Source organism: Tursiops truncatus, chromosome 2 (assembly GCF_011762595.2).
Source record: "Tursiops truncatus isolate mTurTru1 chromosome 2, mTurTru1.mat.Y, whole genome shotgun sequence".
NCBI classification, from domain to species: Eukaryota; Metazoa; Chordata; class Mammalia; order Artiodactyla; family Delphinidae; genus Tursiops; species Tursiops truncatus.
The window spans coordinates 172,752,184-172,776,556 of record NC_047035.1 but is presented as its reverse complement, the minus strand read 5'-3'; the positions used below and the strand labels follow the sequence as shown (position 1 = coordinate 172,776,556).

The window sequence follows — 24,373 nt, the reverse complement described above, 5'->3', positions numbered from 1 at the left end:
TCTACATGTGAGGCTGCTCCCTGTGTTTTAAGTCCATCTAAACCGCTCTCATTTCTTTCTAATTCTACTAGCATATCTACCCCTCTTTTAGAAAGTCTTTGACGACAGTTACAGGAGACTATCACAGTGGTAGTAACACAGAAAACAGGTACAGCTGATTTTTAAATTGTCTGTTCAATTAAGATCTTTATGAAACTGGAAACCAAACAACTCTGAATCCAGAAAGAATATTTCCTGACAGTGGTTTCACCCCTTAACTACCTGTCTCACACATACCAGAAGGGACAGGGTACAGCAGGTAGGAAAGAACACCAAGACAAAGAACAAACTCAGTAAGAAGATACTTTAAAAACACATTCATCTTGGATAAAATGTTAATCTTCGTGGAAGAAATGACTTCGGGAAGTCTTTTTTAGCTTTGGGTTATAAAGCCTTAGGCTTTACTACTATGCCTACTAATTCATATTTCCAGAACTAAAATAATAGCTGACATTTGCGAAGCATTTATTACATGCCAGGCCTGAGCTTCACATTCTTATTTCATTGTTTCATTTAAAGCTCATAAATAGACAGACAGATAAAGAGATGGCAACTACCTCCTCTATTTCACAGATAATAAACTTCCCTGTGTTCATAGAGTTAGCTGGACTCGAACCCAGCTGTGACTTGAGTACAAGCTCTTAACAACTTTACTGCATCGACTCTCAAAAGGATGTAGATTCCCCACAGATTACTTACGAATTCATGGGAAAACTAGCAACGATACAGTGGAGACACTGGGCCACACCTTGACTGGGTGATCAAAATGAACATTACCGGGGCCTCCCTGGTGGCGCAGTGGTTGAGAGTCCGCCTGCCGATGTAGGGGACACGGGTTCGTGCCCCGGTCCGGGAAGATCCCACATGCCGCGGAGCGGCTGGGCCCGTGAGCCATGGCCGCTGAGCCTGCGCGTCCGGAGCCTGTGCTCCGCAACGGGAGAGGCCACAACAGTGAGAGGCCCACGTACCACAAAAAATAAAAAAAAAAAAGGACATTACCAATGAGGGGCAGAGAGATATATGTGCCTCTGAACGTGATGCCATGAGGATATAACATCGTTTATATAATGTGCTAGCTGGCAACGCAACACCTGAATGTAACCGGGAAAACATGAGACAAACCCGAACCGGGATCACCCTATTCAAAAAAACCAAAGGGACGCTAATCTCTAAAAATGTCCACATCATAAAAGATGAAACACTTGCTGAAATATTTAGGGGTAAAGGGCCATGATATAGGCAACTAATCTCAAATGGTTTGGAAAAAAAAATACATGCGTGTGCATGTGTATGTATGACAGAATGGGTGTATGGAAAAACACAAACAAAGCAAATGGGACACGATGGTAACAATCAGTATACATGGGTGTACTCCCCTTTTTCTTGCAACTTTTCTGTAAGTTTGAAATTATTTCCAAATACAGCTGACTACCCTTGAACAACTCGGGGGCTAGGAGCATAGACCCTGCCCCCCCGTCAGTCGAATATCTGAGTACAACTTTACAGTGGGCTCCCTGCATCTGCGGTTCTGCATCCATGGATCCAACCAACCACGGATCTGTAGTGGTGTAGTCTTTTTTTGCCCACTCGGCACGGCATGTGGGATCATAGTTCTCTGACCAGGGATCGAACCCGTGCCCCCTGCAATGGGAGCGCAGAGTCGTAACAACTGGACCGCCAGGGAAGGCCTGTAGTGGTGTAGTTTTTATAGAAAAAAATCCATGTATAAGTGGATCTGCACAGTGCAAACCTATGTTGTTCAAGGGTCAACTGTAATAGTTGTTTTCTTTAAGCTAAGAGCAGAACGAAATGATGAGGGGGGAAATAGTAGACTGTATACTCAAGAGCAAGAGATGTAAATTCTTCTTCCAGAATTGCTAAGTAACTGCATGATCTCCTAAGTCAGTGAGACCAGAGAGCCTCAGAATACCGTCTTCTGAATATAGTTCTAGGGACATAATTAGCTGTTCTATGAGTTCTGTGATTAAATAATTTTGGAAAACGCACAGACAGTAACAGACAACGTTGAACAGTTTCTTTACAGAAGCATCCTCAGTGGTTTTGCATTTGCTGAAATGCACCATGATTTTCCAAATGAGTAATATAGAAGTCAACATTTCCTAATTATGTACTGACCACTGTTAGTGTGATTTATATAAATGTTTGGTGGGACCAAGCCTTTAATTTTCAGTATTAAAAAGTAAGGTTGAGGGGTGGTGGTGGGATGAACTGGGAGATTGGGATTGACATGTATACACTAATATGTATAAAACAGCTAACTAATAAGAACCTGCTATAGAAAAATAAATAAAATAAAATTCAAAAAACAGAAAGAGTAAGGCAAACATTAAAATAAAGTTGCAGTTAAACAGTGGTACAGGAAACACTCTCTTCTACAATAACAGACTTTATCCGTTTGGAGAAATATAACCTCCTGACTCCACTGTTCAACTCACAGTGAGGTAAGTTTACTAAATTTATTTTTAAAAAGGAGGGCTGTATTACGATGTAAGACTATGAAATCTCTGGCAATAGGTCTCCCTTGTACGGACAATAATACAGACTAGCGTTTGGCAAGCTGTTGCCAGCGAGGCAAATCTGGCCCACCACCTGTTTCTGTAAATACTTTATTAGAACACAGCCGCACGTGCTCATTTACATATTGCCCGCGGCTGCTTTGCTCCATAACAGCAGAAGAGCTGTGACAGAGACTGTAAGGCCTGCAAAGCCTAAAATATTTACTATCTGACTGTCCACAGAAAGTCTGCAGACCCTTCATGCAGATACAGTTATTTACGCTCTGTTTAATGCTTGAGATTCAGCAGTCTGGCGGATCACTGGCACACACAGAGCACGCTCTGCTATTTACACGATGAACATGACAAAAGAGGGAAGCTCATTAAGTAAAAAAAATCACTATATTAGACCCTACATTAGACACTTAATCTTCATTCTGAAGGTGTATTATTATAATACCTATTTTGCAGGGAAAGTGAAGCTCAGTAAGGTAAGTCACTTGTCCGAGTGGTGAAAGTAGGATTTGGCTTGAGGTCTGACTCCAGAACCCCATGGTCTTTCTACTGTAGTTTAATTCCTCCTTCTTGCCTTCTTTTGCCTTTCCCATGAATGGCTGAGCTCTGGTTGGTACTCAGGGGAGGACTCAGAATACTAAGAGAGAAGCAGAAAGGACTTTAAACAGCTGAAGAAATGACTGACAGCATCGTGGGTACAAGGAGCGTGGGGAAGCTACAACCAGGTAAGTTAAGGAAGTAAGGGCAGATTTCCTCACTTCTCTTGCAGGATTCTCTTCTGAGTACTTTACTAGATGACAGCTCATAAAGCTTAACTGCTGACAACACCCAGGCACCTGGATATGCAGGATGGAGCGGAGGAAGATTACGTCACAGGAGAGCCTAGGCCAGGTACATATGCTCCCCTGTGTAACTAACTACTCTTAATCGCCAACGAAGACGGAGGTTCATAGTAAAGGGTAAAGTATAGTCTTCTCTAGTAAGTATTGTTTTATCTTGCTGTATGGGCAATAGAAAAAGCATTAAAATTTGTTATTTCTTCCCCTGGACTTCCAACACTTTTGCTTACTGTATCTTCGACACCACATACACCAAATGCGGAGCCAAAATAATCTTCTTTTTATAGAAATAATTAGTAATATGAGTTTCCCTCAAAGAAGGGAATCAGCTTTTAGTTAAAAGGAAATTATGAAGGACTCACTTGGCTTTAGAAGTACTTTATTTAGGTACTATTATATAATCTACTATAAAAATAGTCAGAGGATACCAAATGATTTACCACTCCAGAGAGCGAAGGACTCTGTGATGAACTAAGAAGGCTGAAATAAAGTCAAGTTTAGACTACACTGCACCATCCCATTATTCTATCAAAAATAACAGATTTACCTATTGTAGTTTCCTACCAGTCAATGTAGCAATCAAGACTCGGCTGTTGATACACTTTTATTAATACTCTGTTTTACCCATCAAAAATGTAAAACTTCAAATAGACTCACAGACATAGAAAACAAACTTATGGTTACCAAAGGGGATAGCGGAGAGGGGAGAGAGATAAATTAGGAGTTTGGGATTAACATATACACACTACTATACATAAACAACAAGGTCCTACTGTATAGCACAGGAAATTATATTTAGTATCTTGTAATAACCTGTAATAAAAATGAATCTGAAAAAGTATATGCATTATATATATATATATACACACAAAATGGAATCACTTTACTGTATACCTGAAACTAAATTAACTATACTTCAACTTAAAAAATGGTTTAAAAAAACATATGTAAAACTACTTTAGGGCTTGTAGGAATGCTAAGATTTGTCCAAGTTTAAGGTAATTGTGGAAAATACTATGACATGGTTAGTACGGGAAGAGGTGATAGTTCATATGTTGTACTTATTATTCACTTAGGACCAAAGCTAAAAATAATCTTACAAAATTTCCTTCCTTTTCTTAACTGAAATCAAGTCCCCTGGTTTTACCAAAACCATAAAACTCCTGTGTAATTTCTGAAGTTGTGTCTTCTAGAGTGGCTAAAAAATAGAAGGGGCTCTGATAATCTCAAAACTTTTTTGTTTAATAATGTTTGTTTCCCTCACTTAAACTCACTCCTCCTTTATTTAAAGGAACAAACACATTGCTAGACGAAAATAAATATTTCATAATTTCAAGTGATTTTGATTAATTTAATGTTATTTGGTACCATAAATTATTTTCTTATATAAAACATACTGTACAGAAAAAATATTGACTTTATTAGAATACGCTCTCGGGATTCCCTGGCGGTCCAGTGGTTCGGACTCAGTGCTTTCACTGCTGGAGGGGGCCCTGGTTCAGTCCCTGGTCAGGGAACTGGGATCCTGCAAGGCACACGGCACAGCCCAAAAAAGAAAAAAAAAAGGAAAGAATACTCTATCAAAAAAAAAAAAAAAGACATATAAGAAGTCATACTATTTAAGAGCACACATTTTTCTATGTCAGAAACCTGGATTAGAATCCCAATCCTGCCCTTTACTAATTGTGACTTAACATCTCTAAATTCTAATTTCCTTATTAGTGAAATGAGGTAACTGCCATTATAAGGATAAAATGAGATAAGACATGGAGAGAAACCTCTTAACACAGAACCCAGCACCCACTTATTAGCTCTTTGTACTATAAATAATGAAACCAATTTAACCTTTTTTCCTACTAGTAAAGGGCAGAAAAAGCTACCTACCTGATCAGGTTGCACTGAGGATTAAATGAAGTTATATCCATAAAGCCCTGGGGTATTATTATTGTTAACAGGCAAATTATAATAACAACTTAAATTATTAATAGAAATTATTTTACTGTAGCTATATACATGAATCAATTAATAAGACGAATTCCAAATTTACCGTGTGTGTGTGTGTGTGTGTGTGTGTGTGTTTTAAACCCTATAAAGGCAAATTAACTGCTGAAGTTACACCTCTGTCTTCACAAATGTCTTCTAAACATGAGAAGCCAGCACACCGACAAAAATGCAGGGAGTTATAGGATGTAATTTACAATAAATACCCTCTTTTCTTCATCTTCAAAGGTGAACACTGAACGTGTAATAGACAGCCTTTAGTTTTGGTCCCCAAATCGTTTCTGGCCTCCTGTAGGTGCTGGGGCTAGGTGACTAATGCTGGCCATTGAGCTATGAGTCAAAGCGACTCACGTTACTTCTGGACCAGAGTATTTAACTGCCGGTGGAAGATGCAACGTTTTCAAAGCGCTCCTCCCACCTGTCACCAAGTTTGAGACCTCTGCTGCATTAGCCTGGTTGCCCAGCTGATCCATGATAAACAAACAAGACACAAACAAGAACTAAACTTTTGAGACTGTCTGTAATCACTCATCATAACCTGGCTATCCTGACTGACATAAACTGGTCCCAGAAGTGGGGTACTATTATAACACAAAGACTAAAATACATGCCATTAGCTTGGGGGTCAGGCAGCAAGGAAACGTCTCAAGAGGCTGAAAGGGTGGCATTCCATAGTAGGTAGTACAAAATATTTGGTAAAAGTCAGTTACCATGATCTTGGAAAGATCATGTAATTAATAAACTTGTAGCTCTAGAAGAGGTTAAAAAACCTGGATATTAAAATGGTGTGTTGGTTGCTTTGATATTACAAGAAAGAAACAAATTTTAAAAACTGACTAGTTTGTAAGGAGGAATAAAAGAGAAGAGGCCAAATATTTGAGGATTTGCAGTGCTTGAAAAGTGCTTCTCAACTCAACCCGTAAATTAACAACTCAAGAAGGCCTTTGACTAACAAAGCCCTTCACAGCCTGCTCCCTTCCTGTAGAAGCTAGGAGACCTGAGGGTACTTTTCAATCAATCTGGGCTGTTGATTTTTGCTTGTTTGTTGGCAGCACAACATTGTAGGCTTGTAACGTGGTTCCGTTTAGCTCAGTGTGCAAGATGGCCTGTCCTCTCAAACCAAGGTATGGCCCGGATACCCACGGTTAAAACACACGAATGGATTAGAGTCTCAGAGCAGAGACCCAGATAAAACTGGACACACAGTTAAGTGCTTTCAGTTGAACAAAATGCTCAGAGAAAAAAGAGAGACAGAGACAGACACTAAGGATGCAGCTCTTCCAGCAAAAGCTAACAGGCTTCTGGGATTAGCATTTAGGAGACAGACAGACAGCTGTAAAGAACTGAGAGGACAGGCCATCTTGCACACTGAGCTAAACGGAACCACGTTACAAGCCTACAATGTCGTGCTGCCAACAAACAAGCAAAAATCAACAGCCCAGATTGATTTAAAAGTACCCTCAGGTCTCCTAGCTTCTAGAGGAAGGGAGCAGGCTGTGAAGGGCTTTGGCCCCCAATACCTACTTCAGATGAGGCTAAGAAGATGATGGAAAGAAAGGAAGCATCTCCTGGGTATCAATGCCAAGAGCCACACAAACCAGTGGACTGGGAGCCCCTCCAGGAGCCTGCACTTGGTACCTACGTAAGAATATTCCTCACATCCAGGGATAGGAGACCCTTATAAAGCCAGCCTGGTGGGAGTCTTGAGTTGCTATGCATCAGGAACTGCTGTTTCCATTGTCCAAAGGGGAGCATTACGGCGTTGATCAGGCCTCTGTTTTTCCAAAGTAAACTGCATGGGGGGCGGGGGGGTAGATAATATTTTCACTCACAGATCTCCAGGTCAAGGGGAAGCACATCCAAACCTGATCTAGAGAAATATGTGTATCACCTGGAAATCCTAATATTCCAAGCTTGATGCTGTCTAGCTGGTCTCTTTCAGGCTGGGTTCACTGCGGGGGAGATGAGTACACTTTGTCTGTGGGAACAACAGTGATGCAAATCTCTGGTTGACCAGAAGGGCAGGTCTGTCATTAACTGCTGTTTGCCAAATGTTTTTGTTCTTTGCCATCTGGTCATTATGGCAGAATTGTATCTCCTGGTCAAAGATACGGTTAGGTGGAGCCATGTAACTTGCTCTGGCCAATGAGTTGTGAGCTGAGGTGATGAAACCCTCGTGTCTGGCTTCTGGCCAGACCATGTGAGTAACTGATACAAGACAGGAGACCTCCAAGAGCTCTTCCCTCTAGTATAGTGCCCAGCAAGGTTCAGAATGGAGGCTGTCCTGTCAGCTGGGTCCTGGAATGGGGGCACATAAAACAGAACCCCCAAGTCAACCCAGGCGACAGTGCAGTTAGAAGCCAATCTTTGTTATGATGCCACTAAGGTTTCACGGCTGTGTGTTCACAGTACAACCCTGCCTACCCTGTCTGATAAATGGAGGGAAACCCTTAACGCCACTGAACACGTGAGTCAGAGGCAAACTTACAGATCAACTATGTCAGGTTCCTTCTACAACTGATAAACATGAGGTCTACCGTTAAGTGACTTGTCTGATCACAGAGTGATCACATGGTACAAGAATTTGATGGAACCATCATTATCCTCATGGAATTCTAAATTACAGAGTGAGTTATGTTCTAATCTCTAAACACAGTTCTGGGATAGACTGAACTAGAAACATATGAATAAATTAGCAATAGGCCAATCCAGTCATTCACTCAACAAGTAATGGTGGCATTAAGCTCCAATGCTGAAAGGTACTGGGAGCTCCGAGTCATGCGGTAAAGACTAATCAAACATCTCCATAAATGGACCGGAAGCTCACAAAAGTAAATTGCTAAGAATGATACTATGGGAGCATGTAACCGACCTATCTTAATGGGTAGATATCTCAGCAAGTGACCCTGAGAGGAGATGTGAAGGATCACTGGGAGAGCACTAAGCCAACCCGCAGGGGAGTAACGTTTTGGTACATGGGATAAATGAGGAATGATCCTGTTGCTGGAGGGAACCTGAAGGCTTTGGAGGAACAAAACGGAGGCAGGGGCCAGATTATGTAAGGCCTCACAGATAAGCCACTTGAAGAGCAGTGGAAACCCTTTACAGGTCTTTCGTAGGAAGTGACACGAGATTTCAGTTTTCAAAGGACCCCTGGTTGTGCTAAGAATATCAGGGAAGCAGCAACTGTACTCTTGGGAAGACCTGTTAGGAAGGTACTGAAATCTAGGCAAGAGATGTTAGTACCCTGAATTAGGGAAGTGCCACTGAAGATGATAACGTGTGAACTATTTAGGGAATTAAATACCACTACACTGGAATTTTTATTCAAGATATTTTAAACTCTTGCTAGCCTCCCTGAACTTTTATCGTAGTTCTCTAATTTCTCCACTCTGATTCACAGTAAACCCAAATACATTAAACTGAGTGAAAGGACAGCATGACACCAACATGATAGGGCTGGCATAACACATTTATATCACAAGATACCTCTCCAACAGACCCCAGAAACACTTTAAAAAGATACACATAGTATATTCCATTGCTTCCCACATGGTAAGGCAGGCTACTTACTGAAAACTTTCTAGACCAGGATCTTAGAAATCACAGATTTTAAAAGTTCAAATGTAAGATTTATTCCAGGAAGGACTTAAAATGGCTGGGCCCAGAAATTAAGGGACATTATAGTTTTAAAATTGGCCTCTGGCTAGTGATACAATGTATAAGGCACCCCTGAGAAACAGTTTTAGATATGAATAAGAGTTAAGGTTCAACTGAGAAATTTTATATGGAAAAAAATCAGCCCTAAAAATAGAAAGATGAGGAAAAAAAAAAAAGTTAATCCTGCCACAAGCATTTCTTTCTTCTGTCCATCTTCAAAAAAACAGAACAAAAATGTTTCATCACTACAAAAAGATAGGAAGAATTTCTGAGGTATATTCCACAAAATCACAGCATAAAAGTTCAGACGATACATAAAGTAGAACTCAACAGATGTTCTAAAGTGGTGCATAGAAAATCTCAAGACAAAGGAATCAAGGAACATATTTTTACGGAATTGATTCTGATATTTCCTGGTAGACAGAAAAAAAAAGATGGCTTTTATTTCATTGGAATTGCATTACAAAGGAAAAATTCACTAAGGCAAAAAAAGTTCATACAGAATTTTCACAAATAGTGTCAAGATACCACTATGATAGATGAAAAGGAAAATTCAAAGACAGTGATAAAAACATAACTGCAACCAAAATTTTGGTTTTCAAGCCACTTTCAGATCAGAGAGAAAGAATTTTAATGTAAAAACTTACCTTTAATGTAAAAATCTTTAATGTAAAAATGTTAATGTAAAAACTTTCAGTAAAATAATTGATTTTGATTTTTGCATGATTCTACCTATATTTACTTCAAATGGGGGGGGGCGAAAAAAGAGATGACTTTTCAGGAACTCAACGTTAGAAGTTGGCTTACACAGTTTTGTTAGACTCTGAGTGATAACGTACAAATTTACCCAAAGTAAAAATAGACATTTCTGATCTTTACAACCAGGATTTAAAACGACTGCCTCAGATTATAGTTTATTTACCATATGAAGTCTAAGCTCCTTAAAGGAAAAGACATGTCTGTGGACCCTACAATACTTAGCATTATACTTTGTAAGTGTATGTTTACAAATATTTGATACATCAACACCATATAAAATAAGTGCTTTTAGCAGAGCATTTCACAAAACTTACCACTGGAAAGGCCAAGACATTTTCTCTGGCTTAAAATTTTGGATTATTAGAATGTCTCATGTCCCTCGCGATCGCAGAGAAAAACATGCAAAGCCATAGCTTAAATCCTACTTTTACCAGCCTGCTCCAAAAGCTCAAAGGCAGGTAAAGCAGGTAACTGACCACCATTTTAGAGTGCAGATAATCATAAAGTACCTAGATTTTTCCAGAACTATATAAACACTGATTAAAAAAACATCTGTGCCAGAACAGTGTTAAGTTTCTGAGATACAACACTGCTTCTGCTTTCAGAGGGCTTCAAGCGCAGTGAAAGCAACAATCATATAACTGAATTTGTTCTCTAAAACTCTCGGTGATGTCACTCGGGGAGGCTAAGTCAAGAAGGGCTTCAGAAAAGCTGACTAAACATGGCGCCTGGAAAGGCACGTGGGGTCAGGGGGGTGGAGCGAGCACGCGCGGACAGGGGAGCTACGAGAGCTGAGAGGGCGTGGAGCCCGCCTTACCGAGCAGCGGGCTCGCGGCGGGCGGCCAGGCTCCAAGCGATGCAGGCACCTTCCCCTGGTGCTCACAGCCTGGGGCGGCCCTCCCGCACGTACCAGGGCTGGCCTGTGTGACCCAGGGCTGTGGCACAGGTGATGGCGGCCACGCCCAGAGCACTCCCGTGTCGGGCGGGCGCGCACCTGCTCCTGGCTGGCCTGCTGGGGGGGGCGGGGTGCAGGTGTCAGGCTGTGTGGACACACGGGAGGGAGTCACAGAGAGGCCCGGTGATGGCTGCAACGCCAACAGCTTCTGCCGACAAGAGCCACCCGGTAAAGTCGCTCCCAGATTCCGGATCCTCAGAAGCCGGGATCAGTGTTTGCTGTCGTGAGCGGCGCAACTCTGGATAAGCTGTCACGCAGCAACGGACAACGCACACATACGTGAGTACGGAGAGTCCTCACTGAATAACACAACCCTAAGCTGTTGGAATGGTCTGGCACTGGGCCCCGGTCTCTGAGGACACTGTCAGCGAAGAAGCTGTTAGTAAAAGCCCTGCGGTGTTTCACAAGGTGAGGCGAACGTTACTGGAAACCAGAGGAAGGGGTATCCCCGTCAGGAAGGAGCAGACGGTTTACTGACACCGACCCCGTCAGGTGTGTGAAAAGTGGGCAATCTGCCTAATGAACTGGGTGACTTAGCTAAGGAGGCTTTCCACCAGAGAGCTGCAAGTGCTGCCCTGTTCTTCTGCCATATATGGTAAAAAATGAGAAGATGAAATGAAGAACCGTTATAGAGGAGCCAGGACGCGAAGGTTTGGACGATTTGCAGTCTCACCAGACTGAAGACGGTGCTCAAATTCAGGAATGGATTCTGACCCAAGATCAAATCCAGGGCTCTGACAGACAAACACGGCCTAAACACTACGCTGAGGGAGTGCCTAGGAAGTCCTCTGTAAGACCTCAGAAAGATCCAAGATGGTGTCTCAGAGTACTCTTCCGTCAGACCAAAGGCTGCTACACAGAACTGTGTGCTTCAAAGATTCTCTCACTCAAACAATAAGGCTGTGAGGAAGCTTAAGGTCGTTGTCTCAGCAGGAGCTCGAGGTAGTAAAAGGCTTACCTCAAAGAGGTTCATGGGCGTGGCTTTTGGCTAGTGGAATAAAATTAAATAGAAGACCAATACAACGCATGGAAGACCCACAAAGTTTTTAAAAGAATTATATAGACAGAAACATTACCAGCTTGAACTAATGGAGATAAGAGACAATACAAAATGAGAAGAGGCCTTCAAAGTCCTAAAAACAAGTTACGGGCTTTGCTGGCAGGAAGCAAGTTAAGAAAACCCAGTAGCAAACAGGTTAGGTTCTACCTTCGTGAAAAAGGAAGGGTGAACCGAATGCCCAAAGGGCAAAACTGACAGCTTGCGTGAATTATACCCAGGAGTTGACACTCAGCCAAGGAATTACCATCATTTGCCTGGCGGGATTTCAGAAATGCTGTGGACCAAGAACTCCCCTTGAATAGGAACGTTTTATAGCAGTTATCCCAAGCCTGACCCAATACTGTATACTGGTGGTGGCAGAGGGTGGGAGCAGATGTCTCTTTAGCTTCACAGGTTGAGAGGAATTTGTACCTGAGAAGCTATACGTAATGAACTACATTTGAGACGCCTCAGCTGTACCTGAAACCAATCTGGATGAGATCCTTACGCTGTAAGGGGACGAGACTTTTGGGGGCTTTGGGAGGGAGGGAGAGTATTCTGCATGTGGTCAACTGTGGTAGCCAGCCTCCAATGATCCCTGTCTCCTGGCATGCACAGCTGTGTGAGGCGCCCCCTACACTTACCAGGGTTGGTTTGTGTGACCAACAGCAAGAGACAGAAGTGACGACGTGTAACTTCCAAAACTAGGTCACAGAAGACTGTGTGTTCTCTCTCTCTTTTGGACCCATTCCTCTGGGGGAAGCCTGCTGCAGCCCTACTGGGCTGCTGTCCCAACAACTTTACTGGGACTCTGTGAAAGATCCGGGGCCAGTATCACCCACATAAGCTGCTCCTAAGGTTCCTGGCCCTCAGAAACCGTGTGAGAAAGTTAAGCGTTCGTTGTTTCAAGCTACTAAGTTTGGGAGTAATCTGTTACGCAGCAACAAACAACGAATACAGGGCTGAAGGAGGGGAAAGGGGAAAAACTGGGGATGGAGGCAGCGGTCAGATCCTGCAGGGCCCAGGGAACCCCACTGAAAGGTTTTTGCATTTTATTCTATCAGAAAAAGGAGCAATTTAAGAATTTTAGATAGCAAAATAACAACCAGACTCAAAAATATCATCCTGACAACTTTGAGGGGGGTGTAAAATTGAAAACTAGAGTACAGAGACTGGTTAAAAAGCAATTATAAACCTTTCAGAATTAGAGCACATCCTAATCTTTTAACAGAAATTCTTAGACCCAAACGCACGGATGTACGTGAAAGAGCAGCCTCCAGAACTAAAAATCTGTACAGCACAGAGAACTATATGCAATATCCTATGATAAACCATAATGGGAAAGAATATATTTTAAAAAATAATGTGTGTGTGTGCGTGTGTATATATATATTTATGTATATACACATACGCACACACACATATATATAACTGAATTGCTTTGCTGTACAGCAGAAATTAACACAACGTTGTAAAGCGACTATACTTCAATAAAAAAATTGATTAAAAACGTTTAAACATCTTTTAAAAACAGAACCAAAAATCACTAAAATGTACAGAACCTGTTAAAAAGTACAGAAAACATTTTTTTCCAGCAAATTCTTTGAAACACATTTCATACATTTGAGGCTGGGAAACCAAGCATGTATTTAAGTTGAGAAAATAATCCATCTGAGTTGACTTCCTTGACACGACTTAAGACCTTGTTTTTTGATACCTTGCTTATTATCTCACATTCTGACATAAATACAACTAGATACGTATAAAAAACATACCCACTCACTATCAAAACACTCCATATCAAAAATCATTTGCTATGATGGAAATCTGTTGAAATTTTAAAATCCTACCTAAAAAACACATTTCCATCCTTCAAGGACAAAAATTAAACAAAAATAATAAGTAAAAAAGATCCGGGCTTCCCTGGTGGCGCAGTGATTGAGAGTCCGCCTGCCGATGCAGGGGACACGGGTTCGTGCCCCGGTCCGGGAGGATCCCACGTGCTGCGGAGCGGCTGGGCCCGTGAGCCATGGCCGCTGAGCCTGCTCCCATCGTTCTTCACACCCATTACCAGAGTTCACGACTTGACAGCATCACTCTAGCTCTTACTACCACTCTGACCCAACGTCCCCTAATCTGACCCAATCTTCTGGTCTTCCCCCCTCCCCCACACTTCCACTCTGTTCTCTAGAATAAGACGTATCAGTAAACTCCTCTCCACAGTCTCAGCCTCTTTCAACGTTCCCTCATCCCCTTGCTCTATTTTAAGCCTGGCAGTGTCTTCCAGAAGCAGCACTCCCGGAGCCCTTCCAAGGAGAAGCTGTGTATCTTCCCACATCCCACACACTTACAGATGGGCTAAGTGTCCTCCTTGCCCGCCACTGCCAGGCCACACCATTCCTCTCCACTGTCCTTTCAGAAACCCTAACCCCTCAGCTATTCACACCCTCACTCCCTCTCCCCGGAGCTGCCGTATCCACTCTGTTGCTCAGGCAGAGCTCACGGTCGTCTTCTCAACTATTCCCACACCTTCGGCATCACCCTGAGTAACGACGTCTACGTGGACGATACACCGCTGAAATCGAAACTCAAGCATCTCACTCTTTAACTGGCACCCTCCTGGCTCAGGCTCCCCTGTTCCAGCACGGCACCCCTCCCCCGCAGAGCCATCCCGGTGTGTCCGACCACTTCCCCGGTCCACACCAGCTCCCTGAGGCCTTCCTTTCCCTGCTTAACCAGTTTGGATCCAGGTCTATCATGATCATCTACCTCACACATACTTTTAATGCCCTCATCCCTCTTTCCCCCCTTTGTACTTGCTGGGCAAACCTCAACCCTAGAAAGACCTTATTATATACCTGCTTTATTCCTGAACTCAAGTTGAATGCTTGCATTCAACTGCCCAAGTGAGCAGACTGGTCTCACTTCAAATGATCACAAACCCTGAGCCCCCAGCTAGCCCATCAGTCCTGTTACACTTCTCTAGTAGGTGAGCTTCCCACACATACCTTCGTCTCAAGGCCCCCCCTTGCTCTCAGGTGATGACATCACCTCATACTGCATACAGGCAATAGAATCATAGAATAAATACCCCACCCTCCCACTGCCAAACTCTACCACTGGTCATATCATATCCTTCCTTACTTCTAAAAAGGAAAAAGTACTTCTGCTTAAATCAGTGACCAAGCCCTCCATGAAAGCAATCCAGGAAAAAATAGGAAACAGTTTTTAGGAACAAAGTCCTCGAGTAGGAGAGGAAATAGGATTATTTCATCCTTTTTAATGACATCATTCCAACGATTACACTAGTTCTAGTAACTTGTTTATTTGTAATAGCCATTTTAACATTTTTGTCTGCTAACTCTACTACCTGGGTTATTTCTACATCTCTCTCTGTTGATTAACTTTTCCCTTAGTTATTGGTTAGATTTTCCAGCATCTTTGCATACCTGGTGATTCTTTTTTAACTGGATGCCGAACACTAAGTTTTATGTCGTAGGATCTTTTAGTATTCCTCTAAACGCTGTGGGGCTTTACTCTGGGACACAGTTATCCGAAATTAGTTGGCTCCTTTTGAGGCCAGTGTTTAGTCTTTATTAGGGTAAGTCCAGAACAGTTTAGTCTAGAGCTAATTTGGCCCTACCACTAAGGAAATGACCCTCTGAGAACTCTTATCTGATGCCCTCTGCATTAGGAGGTCTTTCCACTCTGGTCACTGAGGACATAACATATTCCCAGCCCTGTGTGAGCTCCCAGAAATGTCCCTCCTACTTCTTTCCAGGTGCTTCCCACCCCCCCGCCCCCAGACAGGCTCAGACCAGTTTTTGGCTAGAGACTCCAGGGGACCTCTCTGCAGACCTCTGTGCATCTCTGGTACCTAGCCCTGAAGCCACTGTAGCCTCCCCAAACTGAATTCTCTGCCTCTTCAACTCCAGGAGGCTGGCAGGCTCTATCTGGGGCCTCCCCTACCTGCGCCTGTAGCCTGGAAACTCTCTAGGTAGCGGCCTGGGCAATGGAGGACTCAGCTTTGCTTCCCTGCTTTGCGTCTGCCTAAACTTTGTAACTAATTTTTAAAAGAAAGGATTTGTTGATGCCCCCAATCCCCCCCAGCTATTTTTTCAGTGCCTCTTCCCAGCACAACTATTCCAAGGAGTCGTCTATACTTGCTCTGACCCTTTTATTTATCTTTCAGCATTTCTTCTATTCCACTCAGGCTTTCCTTCCCACCACGCTGTCAAAATAGGCCAATGGCACATATCTAATCAAATCAAACGGTCCCTCTCCCCTCACTCATCTTCTCCGTGGATGGACTTAACCAATGTCCTTCCTTCTTGAGACACCTTTACCCTCACTTTCTTCCTAATTCTCTAACAGCTCCTCCTCTTCCTGAGCCTCAATGAACAGCTTTAGAAACACCTGTAACCCAAAGACCTTCAAATTTATCGTAGAGCCCATGACTTCTGAATTGTGCACCTCTAGTGCAGATTGCTCTAATGCTTACATTCTTGCGTACCCAGCTAAACACAAATGAGTAAGAGGCACTTCAAACTGAGTAATAAATCCATCCTTTATAAACCCTCCCTCCCCCAAATTTCCCTACATCAGGAAGCAGGGGCCTAATCACCCATCCACCCAGCTGCTCAAGGTAAAGATCAGGGATTAATCCTTGATTCTTTCTCTCCGTCTAGTACATTCTAATCTGTCAGCCAAGTTCTGTTGGTCCTACCCGCAAACTATACCTCCAGTTTATCCATTTCTCTTCTTCCCTACCACCACCCTAGTTACAGCCACTCTTGCCCGGTACGACTCATTCTGCACATGGTAGAGAGAATAACCTTGAAAAGACATAAATCGGATCATGTCACTGCCTTGCCTGAAACTCTCTAAAGGCTTGTTACTTCACCTCAAAACTACCCCAGCTCCGTGCAGTAGCCTGCAATACCTCACCAGATACAGGCCCCTGACTGGGTCCTCTGGGTCCTCGTACTGCTCAACCCTCTTCGCTGCCCTCCGGCCACACTGGCCTCTGTCCCTCACCTGGGCTCCCTGCATCTGCAGTCTCTCTGCCTGGCACGTTCTCCATGCAAGCCTTCGCAGGGCTGGCTCCTCCCACTTCAAGTTTCAGAGCCAGCGTTCCTTGACCCTCTGCACAAAGAAATCTCTATCCTCCTCCTGCCACCTGAAATTCTATACTGTCTTGATCCACCGCCACTTTCATTCATTCGCTTTTTGTCTGTTTTCCCATTAGAATTCAGTCATTCAACTAAACAAATACTGAACACTTACTATGTGCCAGGCACTATTTCAGGTGCTGAAAAAACACCAGTGAACAAAGCAAACAAAAAGTCCTGCCCTCATAGAGCCTAGGTGCTAGAATGTGAGCTCCATGAAAAAGGGAGCTGTTTGCTGACTGTCGGATCCACAGAGCCCACAGGAGGCCTTAGTTCACTGTAAGTGCACAATAAATATTTGCTACAAAAGTGAATGAAATTGGATTTATCTATATTTTCTTAGTCTTTGTACAATATACCTCAAAAATCTTCACTTAGCCATTAGAACAATGATCAAATTCTTGCTTTAGACTTCAAAACAGCCATATTTATATTTTGTTTCCCCTTCAGACTCTTATTATCTTATATGTAAAGCACAAATTTGCAACCTTCAATACAATATTCTGATTCTAATTTCAAACTCTCATAACAGTAAAAGCATTCTGTGACTACTGCAGCCGACTTATATTCTTTAAGTGCTTTAAAAAACACAAGCCTTCTAGACTAAACTGGAACCAATTATCCATGCACCCAGGTTACCTTTACCTCTGTGTAAACTGTGTTTATGTAGAGTGCAAATGAAGCCATCAACTAATTCAAGATGTAATGATTACTCTAAAAACACATAAAATGCATGAGTTAACAGACCTAAATGCACTGGTAACATAATATGCTCACTACTACAGGAAACTCTCACGGCCCTACTTCATCTTGCAGTTAAGAAAATCCGGGTGTGTGAGAGCACGCAAGCACGCGTGTGCACGCACACACACGCGTGTGCACACACAGTCAGAAGCTGGTTGAGGTCTCAGGTCTAGTAACTCCCAACTTGATGCTCTTCCCAATTAATAATTACCTAAATTTAAAGACACAACGTCTCACAACTACATCATACAATCCTCTGAGGATAGACAACACATCTAACAAATTTATACCAGACAATCCTAAATACAAGGGATTGTACAAATGTAAGTAGTTTTGAACAGCAACAAAAAGCAAGGCCATCGTGAACAATCACTTAGTATTTGGTAATAATGAAATGCATGTGTACAGCATTTTCACGGATACCGTCTGATTCACTCCCTAGAGCTATACCTCCCTCATAAGGTAGGTCAGGAGAGCGTTGGCACAGGAAGAAACTAAAGTTCATCCAGTAAGCTTAACTGACTTGTCAAAGGCCACAAATGCCAAAGTACATTCTTCTCAGAGGATATACAACTGGTACTTGTGATTCTAACATAATCAAAATAATTCATCCCAATATAGAAAGAAGATTTGAACCTTTAGTAAATCACCCACAGGATATTTCAAACCTCAGTTTACCTTTGCCCCTGGCTTTACCCTAAGGCTGCGTCATACTTCTTCAGCCAGCACTTGCTATACGGAAGGAAATTCAACCAAAATGATTTGCTTTAATAATGTGTTGCAAAACTCAGCAAACTGTCACCAGGCGTATCTGAAGCTGAACCAACTTCTTAAGGATAACCTCCATGACAACAAATAATCGAAGAAGGGCTTTATCTTTTAAAGAACTGATTATATCCCTACTCATCAAAGAGACAACTAAGATCATGGGTCACAGTAGATTTATGAACAGCACGTTTGTTTTTGATTTTCATCTACCTACAGTGGGGCTGGTGGATGAAATTCAATTCATATATTTAAAGGTGAAAAGTTAAGTATCCACTCTGTTTAAAATACCGAAATTGCTCAAAATCATTAACTATTATCAGAGGCTTTAGTAAACTTGACCAAGATAATGGGCAGAAGTCAACAGTTAAGCTTCAAGTAATTCACTGAAAGTAGTTCTAGCAAGTTGTTTAAAACATCTGAATCACTTCTTTTCTCGGTGATTTCCCTGTAAATTGATTTATTCTTACAGAGGAGTTATTGTAACATATTAATATAAGTCACACTTCAAGGGTTCAAAAGCTTACTTTAAAAGTAAAAGACACTATCTAGTTCTGCCTATGTATTTATTTCATACTTTCATACTACTTTTGCACTTGGAGACTCAGAAGTCATTTTACTCCCAAATTACAATATAAAATTCTCATTTCCTTGTGGGTTGTCTTCTTCTAAGAAATAGAATCACAAACCATACCATCATTCCATTATATAAAATGCTACCCTCTACTTTAAAATTACGTTTTAACCAATTGCTGATAACAACTACCCTTAACTTTTCAGAAAAATGGAATCACATAGTCAGAATCCACACCTTCATCTCTTGCCATTATGTATGTACATAGATACACATACATCTTCCATCTGTTTCTCTCCCATTACTACTACTACAGACCACAATATGGTCGAATGCAATATACAGACTAAACTAAAACCTACACCTCCAGTTTATCCAAACCTAGTCGTAGATTCTATTAGGAATGGCTAGTTTAATATTTAATCCTATCCACAAATTCATGAACCTGTAAGCACAGGTTATTATTCTTTATTTACAAGATTTAAGCTCTCCTGTATTTAGATGGCACTTTTAATTAAGTCCTGTTGATTAACAGAAAGAAAAGGTAGTTCTGCATAAATTCCATTACAGATCACAAGCACCCACAAAACACCATTAGACACATAAGCCCATTAGTTTTCATTATTGTTTTATAAGAAAATGAAGTCTAAGTACAAATGGTACTAATCCAAAATCTTAAATATCAAACAGCACACCGAAACAAGAGCTAATATTAACACTTTAGGCACCAGGCCCTACAGTTTTCAAGAGGCTCCTTTTGTAGGTAAGAGCCCTCAGTCTTCCCGAGTTGCCGATTAATTTTTGCCTTTAATTTTTCTTCTCTGATTAAGTCTATGTAATAACTTCCATACTGATGAAACCAAAATGGCTGCTGAAATTTCTAGAACAGCAAATCTTAACCTTGGGTTTTCTGCCTTTATCGATACCTTGAGAAACTCATGACAAACATGAATTTTCTCCCGAGAAAAATATACTGTCACAAAACTGTATATGCCTATCATGGGAATTCACTACTTCTAGCATCATTTCCACATAACCCTCAGAACCCAGCTGATACACTCAAAAATATCTTGGGCAGGACAGAAAGTTGGAACTAGACTTCATTATTGCTTCTCAATTATCTTTGACTTAAATTATTTGCTACTTAATGGAAAACCCCAAATATCCTCAATTCCTTTCTAATTCAAACTAGCTGTAAAAATTAAGCTTTGCTTCTAGTACAGGTGCGACTTCACATATTTCTTTTCACTTCCAATGCGGTGGACAGAATGGAGGAATCTAGATTAAGGACTAAGAAATCTTGGTTTACAAAATTTTAAAGGAAAGAAAGGATTCTTAGTTTCTGTCAGAAAAATCGGACTTTTAAACGTATCACTTAAAGTGATTTAAGCTTCTTTTTATAAAACGAACTAGATTTTTATCGTTTTGAAAATGTAGTGCTTAACTACTTTTCCTCTTAACAGAGATATGTACGTATTTCCACTTTAACCCCTAATTAAAAACAAAAAACACCTACCTGTCTACTTTATAAACTTGGTTTTCATAGCGTTGTATACTGGCCACTAATGAAGGATACAGTTTGAACAGAGGAAAGACAGGGGTCTGGGACTATACGTCTGATTAGAACCCTATTAAAACCAGGTGTTGGACTGCGATGGCTGGGCCCTACACCCAACAGTCCCAAAGGTGGCTGCGTAGGGCAGTAACAAGGCGGTATCATCATTAAAGGCGGTATCATCATTAACGTTTTAATTACCGTCACACTTCCTTCTCTTCTCCTCGGCTGGAGAAGAGGTTAAGCCTCCACCCCTTACAGTATATGGAGTCACACACTCTGGCATCCCAATGAAAAAAGTTAAACTACTAGAGGAAACAAGCAGCTCCACTTTGTTGAGTATCACTTTAAAACCAACTTTTTCAGAATGTCTTTGCTGAAGTGAGAAGTAACCATAAAGGAAAACGTAAAGCTCCAATTGTAACGAAAACATTCAATTGTACTGATATCTTGGAAAAACTACCCTTTCATTTAAAGGTGAAGCCATGGCACTAAGTAGTATATTTCAACATTTCTAACCTTAAAGTTAAGATTATAATCTTAAAATTAAAATGGTTAAAAATTAAAATGGTGCAACCTCTGTACCCCCATGTGTTTAAATTAAGGGACTTATTTCATATTTAGAGCTGACATCCTATTGATTTCCCATGATCTGAAAATTACTTGTTATTCATTAAATCAAAGCCTTTATCAACTGTTACTTTTTGATACAGCAAGTTACAATGTATCACATTATACCGATTGAGACACTGAATCTCTAACATCTATTTGGCAGTCAAGTCCTTCAGTTTATTACAATCTGGAGTTATTTCTCAATCCTCATCAAAAAAGGACTAACAACTAAGTTCTAAAGTTGAGTATAATTCATGTTTGGAGGGGAGGAGGGGACTTCTACTGAAAGTTGTTTCTTAAAAATTAAGAGGCATGCCTAATTAAGGCAGTGCGTTCAGCTTAAATTAAATTTAAATGGGAATACTTTAATAAGTGTTATTTTCCCTATGTTTAGACCTAGCATTTCTGCCACGTTTACCACAGAAACAAAATATGGTAACAGTTAGCAGGTACAGTTCACATGACAATTTTCCACATATATTTGATCATAAAATGCCTTCTTAGTGAGGTGACATATATACAATACTGTCCTCATCTAATTCTGCCCTATCTTTCATGATCAACATAGGATTACACATTTTCTAAACCAGACACTCAATTCAGGTTTCTAGATCGCTCCTGACCCTGACATGTCAATCGGAGGCATGAGTTCGCCTTTATAAGAAGCACATCATTCTTCAGCAAATTATCAAAAAGTTTCTTCTCCTCAGGCTAACCCGGAATTCAATTACCTTTAATTGTGCTTGGCATACATTTCAGCGCTAACATGCTACTTTCAATCCTATGATCTACAGAGCCTCCTCCCACCCCCACCCCCGGCCAGCACGAGCCGCAGGACTGGACAGCAGCTGTTTGCCTGGGACTGTTTACATTCTTCTGTTCAGTTCAGTGTCTATTCCTGAAGTCTATGTTTCACTGGTTATAGTTTTGGTTGGATGTGAAGTGAAACAAATTCTACACGGACAATGGGAAAAGTCAGTCTGAAGGGGGAAAAAAAAACAATCCCTCAAAAATAGGGACTCAACATGTTAGAAAACAATGAACTACAAAATGTCAAAATCATTTCAGTGAACAGAAATGATCCGTAAAAACCTAATAAGCCTTGATACTTCAGTTGAGCTCAGCTCTGATTTCAGGTTGGGGCCCTTGGGACAGTCCAATGTGCTCCGAGGAGCAAGACTTCACTGAATTTCAAAGTGTACTGCAGGGTTATCTGTTCTTATCAAAGCTCTCCCCTTCCTCGGCTGCAAAACAGGAACTACCAATTAATTTCCAGGGCAGTGGTAACGACGACACCCCCACTTGAAAGTATTACCTGCAAAACTTGGAAACAAAAATAAAACCAAAAGACGAGATTCTGCAGTCACAAGTACTTTAATTTTTAAAAACAAATCACTGATTTAAAAATAAACAAGCGTCACCATTCTACTCTGCCGCTGATACAAGTAAAACGTTGAGAGGTGGTGTCTCACAGGCAACGTGCTAAAGGTCAGGACCGCGCTGGACAATCTCAACTACTCCACACGCTAAGACGCTACTCTCGGAAGGAGCACGCGACGGTCACCACTATTTGACTTTGAAAGGTCAAACAACCCAAAGAGTTTAAACAGCTTTATTTTTCGAAATCGACATTACAGAGCAGGATTTCTGCATTTAGAAAATTCTTACAGCACCAAACAGAGGTATGACAGAACGATTTTCCACCACAAAACTGTAGCACCAATCCAGCGACTCCTCGACTTCCTGGAACTGTCAACACACTGCCCCCTGTTTAAGTGGCTGTACCTGAAAACCAAGGTATGCAATTCCTTAGGGTGAGAAGCCATCAAGTGACCCTGCCAAGGACCTGGGGGAACGAGGGGAAGAGCCTATTATCCGTGGGTCTGAGCCCAACTTCCACGACCAGGGAGAGCTGCCGCTGCGGTACGGCGTCCGGGAGCCGTCGACACTTACATGCCGAAGCCCACCCAACCGAAACACCTCCAGGTTAAGATTTCTAGGAAGGGGTTCACTTAACCTGAGTTCGGTGGCGGGTAAGAAAGAAAGCCCTCTTCCAACAGGTAGATCTGTTAACACCTGCTTACATGGGGTCCTTTCTCCCCTAGCTCGAGAAACCCAGCCATCGGGCGGACTCAGGTTTTATTAGGGAAGCAACTAATAACGTTACAGGCTCCAGAAGAGCCACATAGTACCCTCCCCCAAACCCGCAACATATTCTCAAGGATCAAAGGAAAAGTCAGGAGGAGGAGTCCGACCAGGTAGGACTGGAGAGGGATGGAGGTACAAGTCCCACAAAGAGGACGCACCACCTAAGTCGGATCCGGGCGGCTCGGGAGCCGCGACCTTCCGCGGCAGGGCTCCCGCCGCCCCCGCCCGGCCCCTTGGCGGCTCCACGTGGGCCGCGCCGGCCCCGCCAGCCTCCCCGGCCGCCGGGAGAGCACGGCCCCCAAGCGCCCGGAACCTGCGCTGCCGGCGCCGGCGGAGCGCGAAGGCCGAGCCGGCCCCAGAGCGCCACCCAGCGGCCCGCGGAGAGGCCTGCAGGCGGGGCCTCCGCGGCCCGGCCGCCGCACCCCCCGCCGCCCGCCCGCCCGCTCGCTCCCTCTCCGGATGCACAAGGCCCAGCCCAAGCGCTCCGACCACAAAATGGCTGCCGGCAGCCTCATCACGTGACCCCTTTGTGCCTTGCGGGCGCCTGAACTCCGCGGGGCCCGGGTCCGAGGGGCCGGGGTCAGCGGGTGGCCCAACAAGAGGCCCCGCCGGGCCGCCGCGGCCGGGGGGAGAGGCCGGGGGCGGCGAGGTAAAGGCCCCGCCGGCGACGGGAGTCGGCGGCGGAGAGAAGATGGCGGCCATTTTGTGTGGGTCTGCGCTCCGCCGCCGCCGCCGCAGGCAGCGGAGGGAGCGGGGCCCGGCGGTGGGTCGGACAGGGGAGTTAACACGTACCGACTCCTCTTCCTTCTCCATTCCGGTGGGCATCTGCGGCACGGCCCGGTTTATCGAGGCGTATTCGTGCAGGTCGGGCAGATCCTCACAGCGGAAAACCGGCAGCGGCTTCGAGGCGTCTAGCGCCCGCGCCCGAAACGACAGTTTACTCATCTCAGGCGCAGCAGATACCTCTCCGCTCTGGGGAAA

General features: G+C 42.9%; 1 protein-coding gene across 3 annotated transcripts in view; it reads right to left on the bottom strand.

Moving 5' to 3' along the window:
* Positions 1-24,373, bottom strand: part of EPC1 (enhancer of polycomb homolog 1) — a 93,607-nt gene that overhangs the window by 42,335 nt on the left and 26,899 nt on the right. For 2 of the 3 annotated variants that reach the window (XM_019933520.3, XM_019933521.3), the window contains exon 1: positions 24,185-24,337. The exons of the other annotated variant lie outside the window; for it this stretch is intronic. In XM_019933520.3, coding sequence (XP_019789079.1) covers positions 24,185-24,337 — 153 coding nt within the window. Of the gene's footprint in view, positions 1-24,184; positions 24,338-24,373 lie in introns of those variants that run through there. 3 annotated transcript variants of the gene reach the window in all.